We start from the raw sequence: 12128 nt of genomic DNA, 5'->3' as shown, positions 1-12128 counted from the left end.
CTCTTGAGTGGAAGCTCATTTTCTTATGCATGTGCATGTGTTGTAATAGGGGATTAGCAAGGGAACTCTATGCCATTGTAAGAGAGAGAGTGATCATTCAATTGAGAGTAGGAAATCTATCATTTCTCCTACTAGTGTAAGCCCAACATTTGCTGAATCAAGGAGGGTGGATTTGGACTAAGCTTGGATACTTTGTCTCCCTTCCAACGTGAAGTAATGGACAACAATGATGCGTAAGTGTCTTGGTGTTTTTTGTTAAGTTCTTGATAGCTTGTCTCTGGTGTTGTCATCAATCTAGCCATAAATCCCACATACTGTAAGAGGGCGACAGGGTGGAGAGGACTCCCCTGGCTTTAAGACAGTGATTGGGGTGGCTTTTCTTGTGATGTGTTGTGGTGAAATTTACGCAAGCTATGTTGAACAAATACTAATCTCACTTTGATTTGTCATGACAGATTTGTAAGAAGGTATTAATGCAACAAGCATCCCCTCCCCCTTTCTCTCTCTTTCTTAAAGATATAGTTGTGTTTGCTTGATCATTGCCGATACGTCTCAAAGCAGCCCGAGCACTATCTCTCTCTCTCTCTCTCTCTCTCTCTCTCTCTCTCTCTCTCTCTCTCTCTCTCTCTCTCTCTCTCATGTTTTAGTGTGTGAGAGTGTTCCATTGGTGTTAGGGTTAGTGTAAATTCCTTGCTTGTTTGTGGGTTACTCTAACGATTCTCCTCTTTTGCATCCTAGTTCGCTCTTAAACTAGGTGGTGCCCCTTGTGTAGTTGGGATTTGGCTGTGGGTTTGTTGTTTTGGTTTGTGTTGTGTTGTGCCCCAACCCCATTGAGCAGCACGGGAGCCTTGAAGGGTGTCTAGAGGCCACTCTTCTTGTTGCCCGCCCCGGGCCGCATCAACGCTCACTCCTCTCCTTCTCGCGCTTCCTACTCCCTCCTCGGTTGTCACATTGCAGTCGTGTTTGCTGCATTGCAACCGCAAGTAAGAGCTCTACGCATTGACGTAAGCAGTTCACAGTATTTCGTAGATTTTGGCGTCGCCGACCCACGGCCTAATTTCATCAAAACTAGGAATTTACACTCGCAAATCAAAAACTAAGCCTAGGCGGGGTATTGGGGCACCATTGCTAAGCATTTAGATGCATTCTGGGTCGAAAATGACTAAGTCAAAAATCCACTGTTGTTAATAATCGCGATTTTGGAACTTGACCTAAAGTGGGGTTTGAGACCATAAGCATGTGTGCATAGGTCTTATAAACATCTCCTAGAAGTTTCGTTACATTTGGATGTCATTTGATACTGTAACAGATGTGATTTGTTTGCCGATGAGCGATTGGCTTTTCGTGATTTCAATCACTTGAGTATAGCTTGAGTTAGATGCGAGTTGTTAGTTGTTTTTTGAGAGATTGACAACCTCTTGTAGCCTCTATGCACTAGTAGAGTCAGCTTCATCCCATGGATTGATAAATTAATCGTGGTTCTCGCTAATACTGCAATAAGATAGGATGGTGAGGTTAGACATGCGTCCCACATCTGCAAACCATTTTCTCCTTACCTTTTACTTCATACCCCTTTGGCTGAAGCATGTAAATTTCCTCCTCTAAATCATCGTGAGGAAATGCCGTATTTACATCCATTTGCTCAAGATTCAAATCATGAGCACCCACAAGGCTTCAGATAAGCCTAATTGAGTTCATTTTTACAACAGGAGAAAATATTTCATTGAAATCAATACCTTTCTTTTGAGAAAACCCTTTTACCGCAAGCCTAGACTTGTACCTTTTCTTCCCACCTTCTTCTTCCTTCAGCTTATACACCCATTTGTTCTGAAGTGCCCGCTTACCTTTAGGCAACTCAACCAACTTCCATGTTTGGTTGCGATGTAATGAGTCCATCTCCACTTGCATGCTCTTTATTCATTCTTCTTTGGATTCGTGTTGCATAGCTTCCTCGTATGATTCCGACTCTCCAGAATTTGAGATCAAGAGATGGTTGAAGGAAGGAAATAAACCTTTCTGGAGGTCTACTTGCTCTTTGTAGATCTTTGGGGAATAGGTTGAGGTTCCTAATTTGGTTGACGTTGTTGTATGTTGTCACCGTTTGCACTCCTTGAGTCTTCACCGTCCTCAAGCTCCATGTACTCATCACCTGTTTCTTTTGTTTGTTTTCTTTCCAAGTAATATTTGTACATATTTTGTTCATTGAAAATTATATCCCTACTTCTAAAGATTTTACCATCTTCAGGATTCCATAGGCGATACCCAAAGTCACCTTCTCCATAGCCAATGAAGAAACACTTTTTGGACTTTGCATCTAGCTTTGATGTTAGGCTTCTATCTATGTGCATGAAACCCAAACACTTTGAGAAATGAATAATTCACTGGTTTACTGTCCACGCCTCCTCTGGAACTCCCCAATCCAATGTCGTTGAGGACGACCGATTGATTAAGTACACAGACATACTTACTGCTTCCGCCCAAAGCCCAAGCGATAGGCCTGCATGTAGCCGCAAGCTTCGTGCTTGCTCCATGATTGTCATGTTCATCCTTTCTGAAATCCCATTTTTGTTGAGGTGTCCTTGAGGTTGTCCTTTGCCTCCGAATGCCATTGCTAGCACAAAAGCTTGGCTGCAATATTCGCCTCCATTGTCAGATTTGAGGCATTTAACCTTGGTACCTGCTTCATTCTCCACAAAGGTTGTCCACCTTTGAAATATGGAAAACACATCAGATGTATTCTTCATTACATAAACCCATGTTTTCTTAGTCGCATCGTCTATGAATGTTACATGGTACAATGAGCCACCAAGTGATGGTGTACTTGTAGGACCCCAAACATCAGAATGAACTAGCTTAAGTTTTTTATTTTCTCTATCATTTCTTGATTTTTGAAATTTTACTCTTTTTTGTTTACCATAAACACAATCTTCACAGAAATCTAATTTCACTTCTTTCAAACCTGGTAGAAGCTTCTTTGTTTGAAGGATTTGCATTCCTTTGGCACTCATATGCCCAAGCCGGTAGTGCCACACTGCATTGTCAACTTCTGTAGTTGTTGTGCAAGCTGAAGATTGTGACTTGATAGTACACAAGTAAAGTGTACCAACCTTTTCTCCTTTGGCAACCACCAAAGATCCCTTTGATATCTTCCACCGATTGTTTCGGAATGCAATGTTGTGACCTTCATCGTCCAATTGTCGTGTAGATATCAAATTTTTGTGAAGAGAAGGAATGTGCCTAACATCTTTAGGCTTCCATTCATTTTCGTTAGCAGTTTTGACACAAATTTTACCTTTGCCAACAATTTCACAAGCTTCATCATCTCCAAGTATATATACCCAAAATTACCTTTGGTGTAATCTTGGAAATGTTGCTTGTGTGGTGTCATATGGAATGAAGCCCCGGAATCTACTATCCAAGAATTAAACACATTGTCTAATGAGAGAATTAGAGTATCTTGCTCTACTTTACCTACCACATTGGCCTCCGATGCTGGATTGTTATCTTGAGACTCTCACTCCTTCTTCTTCTTGGACCAGCAATCCTTCTTGACGTGGCCCTTCTTGCCGCAGTTCCAACATTCAAGAACTGACTTTGTGTGTGACTTGCGCCACCTTGAGCGATCACGACCCTTTTGGTTTTTGAACCTCTCCTTAGGCCTTCCTCTCGTTTCCACTAATAGTGCATCACTTGATGATTCACATGCTTGTCCTTCGCATTTCCTCGCTTAGGAGAACACCCATAACATCATCAAACTTAAGAGTATTTGTGCCAGAGATAGAATTATTTACAGCCATCACAAGGTTGTCCCAACTATCCAATAGAGACGATAGTATAAGGAGAGCTCGCACTTCGTCATGAAATTGATTTTCACCGATCGAAGTTGACTTATGTTGGCGTTAAAGTCATTTAGGTGTTCTGCAACTGAACCATTCTTTGCCATCTTTAGATTGAACAAGCGCTTTATGAGAAATACCTTATTGGATGATGATGGTTTCTTGTAGAGGCCGTCAAGTGACTTCATCAAGTCCTCTGTGGTCTTCATCTCCAAAACATTGAAGACCATCGTTGACGCCAAGCTTAACCGGATTGTTCCTAGTGCCTTTTGGTTAAGGGAAATCAATGCTTCATCTGCCATCATTGCGGGCTTCTTTGCAAGACCGCCTACTAGAAAATAGAGATCCTTCTGGTAGAGATAGTCTTCAATTTGCATCTTCCGATGTTGGTAGTTTTTGCCATTGAACTTCTCGATCTTGAGCTTCTCTTCCTCCGCCATTACTCCCATTCAATTCAAGGAATCCTTTCCTTGAGATACTTTAGCTACGAGCAAACCTGGCTTTGATACCAATTGTTAGAAAATAGGGCGTAGCTTAGTAGATAATTGAGTAGATTACTTAATGGAGAGAGATAATTTTCACACACAAGAGATTATAGAGTAGAGAGAGAGAGAGAACACACGATATACGTGGTTCACCAATGTGGGCTACTTCCACGGGAAAGCAGCCACTCAATCGCTTTAGTATTGCAAAACAAGAAGTAGATTACAAAGGGATTATACCCTTTGGGAGCTCCCGCTTTGCTTCACACTCACCACCTCACATCAACTTCACAATGCTTCACAATCCATTTTTGTGTGTAGAAGAGGTCTCCTTTTATAGGCCAAAAGGGAGGCCCTCTCTCATGAGAGGCAGCCATGTATAGCCGCCCTTGTGTAGACAAGTCCAAATCGGACTCTCCAATCTGTCCATGTGTGGCTGCCCTTGAGAAGACAAGTCCGCCTTTGAAAACGACCACCGGCCATTTTTTACCATCGACCATCGGTCATTGACTACCGGCCATCGGCCAACCGGCCAAACGATCGACCGATTTCCGACCACTTTTCGGCCGTTGTTCAGTCATAATATTCCCTCAAGTGATTTTGGTTCACGCACGATGGCTTTCTCCTCATAATGGGGGCCTTCCAAATGTGCATTTTTAACACAAAAAATTACAAGGGGTAAATCGGGCTCCATACTTAACAGGTAAGACTATACGACGATATTTTATCAAGTTTAAAAATTATCCTTTTGAAGATGCTAGATGGATGAAAGGCATACAATTAAAGGATAACCTAAACTTTTCAATGCTTACAATGATTCCCTAGAGTAAGCAAATGTAAATATGTATAAATGAACAAAGTTTTGTCTTATAAAACTTTCTTTTTCTTTATTGTGTACAAATGTTAATAAGTATGCATGCTTAGGATCATGTTCATGGAGACAACTTCTCCTGAATACCAAGTAGAGTTTGTCTACTATGGAAGATTGATACAGATTAATGTGCAGACATGCGCCAGCTAAGGCTCTCAAGCACCAAATGGACTAGTCATCCATTCTGGAACGGTATCGTAGGGTAAAATAGGGATCCTCTACCCGCTAACAAACGGACTAATGACTAGACTTTATCTTCTCTACCTCCAAGGACGACTATGAATTCAAGGGAGAGGTAATGTCATAAAAACTAACATCTAATTCTCCCAAATGATTTCTCATGTTAAATTGATCATTTAATATGGGGAGGTACCATGTGAGTAAAAGCTAGAATATTGGTAAGGTTGCTAGACTGGTCTCAGCAAGGATCCAAAGGAGGGAAAATAGGGATCCAAAGGGGAACAGTCTGCAAAAGAGCAATGTGCATCAATGGAGCTTAAAAGACCTAAGGTTCAGCTCCATGAAGACTTCCATAGGTTAAAGTTTCTAAATTTAATTAAATTGTCCAATGGCCAAAGTGGGGGAAAATTGGAGGTTATGGGAAGACTAAAAAGTCTTCCCACATCCCTAGGAAGGAGGAGCAATCCCTAATGGTAGGGGATGAGAGATAAACACACACACACACACACACACCCAAGCTCTCCCCAAAGGGAAGAATGGACACATGGCAGGCTCCTAGGCCAGTTGCCCCCAATTTCCCCTCAAATCCTATTGGATGGCCATAGGTGGACCAATGAGAATTAGGCTAGAGTAAAATTAGTCTAATCAATTTAAAAATTCTTAATAAAAGAACCAATAGAAATTAAGCTCCCTAGAAGACTATTGGACAGTCTACCAAGGGGTCCAATGAGCATCCAGCAGCCCAATGGCTTGCTTGATTCCTATTGGGCAGAAGACTAAAAGGTCCAATCAGAGTTTAAATAAATTATTTAATTACCTTAAGCTCTCACAAAAGGGGAAAGGGGGACACATGTCACAAGGCTATCAATTATGCTTCCTAATTGTTAATGGCTAATCTTTGCAGGAGCCAATGGGAAGCCAGCAAGAGCATTTTGGTAGAGAGAGAGAGAGAGAGAGAGAGAGAGAGAGGATGGCATTTTTACTCGAATTCACTTTGCTACACACACACACACACACACACACACACACACAACTCATGTGTTGAGCAAGAACTCCATCTCCTTCTCCAAGCATTGAAAAGTAGAGGCCTACATCAACAACTCTTGGCTATGGAATGCAAATTTAACCAAGAGCCAAGCTTCAATGACATGCTCATCTCCTCTACCATGCTAATTACTAAGCTAAGCTATGCTATTAGAGTGATTATGTGAGGAGAATACTTCTTTCTCGTAAGACACATCTTCTTCCTCTCAATCTTCCCTCATTCCCTGCTAGCCTCTCACCATTTTTGAAGGTGTGTGAGGTCTTGGGACTGAGGCTAGGGACACTAGGTGTGTTTTTCAAGCATAATTTAGTGCATGAAGCTTCCATCTTCACTATACCAACGAGTTTTGTCAAGGAACACAAAGATTAGATTGTACAAAAGTCTCCTTTGATAGGAGAAGCTATAATACAAAGCCTTTTGGGAGGGGGGAGCAGCTCCATGTAAATCCAGTCCTCAACTGTTGTCAATTGTTCTATTTCTCTCTCTTTTCAAGTATTGTCTATGCCAAACTAGCTAGGTGTAAATTGCTATGTTGCTTTCTCAAACTAAGTACTCTCTCTATGCTCATTAGGAACTTGTTCTTAATGAAATGCTCACTATGTTATCATTTTCCGCTACACACAAGTTACTAGTGCATTAAATGTTACAGTCCATGCATGCCAAATTGCATCTCCCCTTTTGGTAAGGAGCCACTCACGCCCACCATGGCTTCCTATATTCGTGTTCAAAAGGACCCAGTGCTCTGATATCACTAAAAGACCAAAGGCCTCTATGGGTGACAACTTACACTCCTCCCAACCGTCCCCTCTCTACTTATAGTCTCTTAGCCATAAAGAGGGTCCCCCTCCATGTCATCCATGTGGCGTAGCCAATCGGCTTTGCCTAGTACCTTAGCCTTGCCAATGGTAGGATCTTTCTCTTGACAATAGAAGCCATGGCCTTCACTAGGCTATCATCTCAACACTATCTCACACGCGCATCTTCAAATGGGAGCAAAATTAGAGGTGAAAATAGTGCGGGTACATCGTGGGTTGTCCGATCGAGCGGCTTGAGTACAAAATTGCCCCCAAATTTACTAATTGGCCAACATTTACAAGATAATACACCCACATATCACATATCTGAAAAAAAGCATGCAGGCATTGTGGATAGTACGTGGTTTGCTAGGGAGAGGTCATGGGTTCAAAACCATGGGGTGTGAGGATGAGTTGAGTTTACTCGCTTATCTGAATTTGCTTCTAATGCTGAATTTACAAATGAGCATGGGACGTCCCACATGCTCCCTCCCATAAATCCATTTGAAACATGCTAGTGCAAGATCGTGTGGAGGCTAGGCTATTACGATTTGAAGGAAGTTGCATCCCGAGCCCACGTGACCATGTGGGTTTGATTGTCCAACCCTGCAGTACATAGTGTGATAAAGTAAATGATGCAGACTAAAGTAGACTTGGACCTAAGAGCAGTTTCACACGGGCATAGTTTTGCCCTTGCCTACGGACGTCAGCAAATGCAAGAGCCGACTGTTTCGATTTCGACAGAGTGGGCAAACCCCATCTTCTACCCCCGCCTCTTAGAACGTTGAAGAGTTCACACGCAAACACAACACATCAAAATTGCTTACGAGAACAGCGGGTGCAGATGCGCCCTAAAAAGTAAACTAGGGGTGCGTTCAGATTGCCGCAAAACGCGCACATGCACACTGCCTTTTCTAGTAGACTGCAATTCACACAAGACAGCCCGTCACAAAAGCGAAAACTACAGCTTTTAAGCAACACGGAGGCGCCGAAGCCTGCATCATTAATCCCATTGGCTGCACAATGGTGGGGACAAAGCTTCGATGCCTCGCAATCCGCACCCTCTTGTCCGAGGGGGGAATTCAGCACGTAGCTGTGGTGAAACTGAAGAAGGTTTTTCCACTAATTGCTTTATGCCAACACACGTGTCACGGACGTTACTCGAGTTCCGGGCACACCCAATGCCAGCTGTCGTGCGTATCCGGCTCCGTCTTCGTTCGCCCCGCCTTCTGACAAACGAGGCCCGTGTAGGGATTGGGCAGGTCCAAGTAGCCGAGGAGGGCCGTGAAAGTTGTCGCAGACAAGGCTGTGTGAATGCGATGGCGGGCTGAGTGGCTGGCTGGGAGGGGCAGCTGGGGGGCCAAACATGCGATTTCGACCAGAGGGTTCTGTAACGAGACTTTGACACTGCGCCGCTGTAGGCATGGCTTCTTGGGTAGGCCCAAGATACAGCTTGCAGACGGCATTATGTTCACCAGACACGTATAACAGAAAAAACAGACACATAAGATGGATGTGGAGACGGAAAAGAAAGCGGCACCGCCAGAAATCATACTGCTCTCCTTAAAGTCATGTGCTCAACAAGCAGATTTACGCAGAGGCAGAAGGTTACATTGCATCATCCTTAAATGGGGTTTGCTTGCAAGACATGTAGCCCTGGGTAACAGCTTAATCAACTTGTACGCAAAATTAGGAAGGCTAGCCATGGCACAACGCGTTTTTGATGAGCTGCTCGTGCTGGATGTTGTTTCTTGGACAACACTAATTTCAGGATATACCAAACATGGCTTCAATAAACAGGCTTTTAGGTGCTTTGACAAAATGCAGCTTGATGGTCCACCTCCTAATGCAGTAACCTTAAGCTGCCTTTTGAAGGCATGTGGCAACACAGGAGAGCTTGAAAGAGGCCAAGACGTACATGCTGATATTGTCACAAAGGGTTTACTGACAGAATCTTTTATGCTTGGGGGTGCCTTGTTGAACATGTATGTAAAGTGCGGTGCACTTACACAAGCACAACAAGTGTTCGAGGATCTTCCAAGCCACAACGTGATCACGTGGACAACATTAATTACTGGATACTGTGAGCATGAGCAGGGGAATCAAGCGCTGGATTGCTTGCGGAGGATGAAAGGTGAAGGCCTTTCTCCCAATGCAGTGACGTTTGCTTGCATCTTGAAAGCATGTGCTGGCATGGGAGCAGTTGACAAAGGCACAGAAATACATGCTGACATTGTCAGAACAGGATTTCTGGAAACTGACAGTGTGCTTGGAAATGCTGTATTAGATATGTATTGCCGATGTCGTGCTCTTGAAAAGGCCCGACAAGTCTTCAATGAGCTCATCGTTTGGGACGTAGTTTCTTGGAATGTGCTCATTACCGGTTATACTCAATCAGGGTACGGTGAGAAGGCACTGTTCTGTTTTGAGCGCATGAAAAATGAGGGCTTCTTTCCCACTACAGTGACGTTTTCTATAGTTCTGCAGGCTTGTGGCAGCATTGGTGCAGGTGAAAAAGGCAGAGAAGTTCATTCTGAGATTGACAGACAAGGGCTGCTGAATAACGGCAATGGCCTTGAAAATGCATTGATTGATATGTACGCCAAATGCGGTGAACTTACAAAGGCACGACAAGTGTTTGATGAGCTTTTGAATCGGGATGTCATCTCCTGGAATATTTTAGTTGCGGGGTACTGTCAACATGATCAAGGTGAAGAAGCTTTAGAGTGTTATGGTGGCATGCAACACGAGGGCCTCTTTCCTGACATTGTCACCTTCATATGTGTTGTAAAGGCCTGTAGTAGCATCGGAGCTCTCGAGAAGGGGATAGAAATACATGTTGAGGTTGTCAGAAAGGGCTTGTTGGGTAGCGATAGCCCTCTTCGAAATGCACTAGTGGATATGTATGCCAAGAGTGGCTCACTTGTGAAGGCTCAAGAGGTATTTGATGAGCTTGGAACCAGGAATCTCGTTGCTTGGACTTCTCTTATTGCAGGGTTTTGCGAGCACGGGCACTGTGAGGAAGCTCTGGGGCGTTTTGAACAAATGGAACGTGAGGGCATCCGTCCAGATGTAGTGACCCTTGCTTGCGTTCTAAAGGCTTGTGGTAGCATAGAGGCTGCTGAGAAAGGCCAGATGTATTATGAAACTTTAAGTGCAAACTATGGCATCGTCCCAACTGTAGAGCATCTGACTTGCATGGTGGAGCTTTTTGGCCGCGCAGGGAAATTTGACAAAGCAATTGCACTCATGAAACAGGTGCAGGTTTCTTGTAGTCTCCCTTCATGGTTCTCGCTATGGAGTGCATGTCGGAAACGCGGCAACATGAGCCTAGCTAGGTTTACCTTTGAATACGCAAGCTGGTGAAGATTATAGATGCATGTTGAAGACTGCATGTCCCTAATCTTAGGAGCAGCTCAATTGAGATGTCTATTTGTCCCATCCCATTTCTTGACTTGAGAGTGCAGTCTTGGCTCTCGACCCCCAGCATCCCATGTTACTACGAGGGAGGTGTTTGTATCTGTAGTCTAGGAGGACTACTTTATTAACTGTCTTTCTCTTTCAGGCCCCACTGGTGATTAACGTGGCATAGAGATCAGACATCATACCAATGTATTTGTGATCTTTGGTATGTAGGGGGAATACTCTTTCTTAACCATGTATTCTCTGTCAGGCTTATGTTGACTGACATTTAAAATGATCTCCACCGAATTGCCTCCTTTAGCTGATGTACACTAGATAGTACTTGATGCTCATGTTGACTGACATTTCAAAATTATCTCCACCGAATAGCGTCCTTTAGCTGATATCCCTGCAAACCGTCAAGTTACTGAGGCTCCTCTTGAGGATTTGATTCGATCTCCGTGTGATGGAAGTAGTGGATGAATTTGCTTTTCTACAACAGAAGTGTTTGTGAATGTAGGCTCATGGTGTTTGTGGCTCCCATGGTAGTGTCCCAAGTTGGACCCTTCAGCTCCACATTGGTGGCTTGCAATTGGTAAGTAGTTCTTGATCATGGTGAGGATTTATACGTGTTCAATCTGTTGTTTGGAAATTGGATGGGATTGTTATCCCATAGAAGAGCAATCAACTAACCACTCTGATACCACTAAAAATCAACTAGCAATTCAAACATCAGGCTTAGATAATTGAATAGTTATGAACCACCACTTTAGATCGCAAACATTGCATACTAGAGAACACCTAAAAAGAAAACAGATTGGTAGAGTTTGTCTAAAGATACATTAGCACACTAAAAGTGAAAAAATGGCCCTGTGAGTGTTAAGAGAATTCCCTTTGTTCAATTCAAACATCACTGTTAGATAATTTAATAGTTATGAAACACAACTTTAGATTGCAGACACTGTATACTGGAGAACACTTGCAAGAAAAAAATATTTGGCAGAGTTTGTCTAACATGCACTAGCACACTAAAAGCCCATGAAGCATCCACCCTTTGTTGTATGGGGTCTTTTACCTTTCTCACACACCTTTCCCACCTACATAGGTCATGGATACCAGCCCACTATCAACTTGTTGATTCCCTCTTTTGGTTGGCGAAGAATCCCTAAATTAGTGGATACTCCTCCCCTTTTATGAATTGGTATCCTCTCTACACTTTATGAAAGATTTCCTAATTATCCCTTGATTAACTAGCCAACAATTGGTATCAGAGTAGGCTTCAACGTCTTGGGTTGTTGCTAGCATCGTTTTGGTTCACATTCTCTAATTGAGGTGATTTTTCATGAACGTTTGTAGGCAACACAACTTTTGAGATTGAATGTTGATCTTGGGGTCCTCATACTTTTCATTTGGGCTCATTTTGGCCTCTGTTTTTGCTATTGATATTAATGCAGTTGCAAGTACTTCCTTTTGTGCAGGTTTTCCTATTAGTGCAAGTTTTTGTAACTAGGCACTTTG

At 43.1% G+C, this 12128-nt stretch overlaps 1 protein-coding gene across 1 annotated transcript; it reads left to right on the top strand.

Moving 5' to 3' along the window:
* Positions 1-8291: 8291 nt before the first annotated feature.
* Positions 8292-11323, top strand: LOC147434687 (pentatricopeptide repeat-containing protein At4g13650-like). Its single transcript, XM_086491141.1, has one exon. It carries the CDS (start codon positions 8718-8720, stop codon positions 10572-10574), a length of 1857 nt encoding a protein of 618 aa, XP_086347267.1. The 5' UTR covers positions 8292-8717; the 3' UTR covers positions 10575-11323.
* The last annotated feature ends 805 nt before the right edge of the window (positions 11324-12128 follow it).

This window comes from Adiantum capillus-veneris, chromosome 19 (assembly GCF_014529385.1).
Source record: "Adiantum capillus-veneris isolate H3 chromosome 19, ASM1452938v2, whole genome shotgun sequence".
Taxonomy (NCBI): Eukaryota; Viridiplantae; Streptophyta; class Polypodiopsida; order Polypodiales; family Pteridaceae; genus Adiantum; species Adiantum capillus-veneris.
Note: the sequence above shows the minus strand (reverse complement) of the source record. Positions and strands in the feature narration are given on the sequence as shown.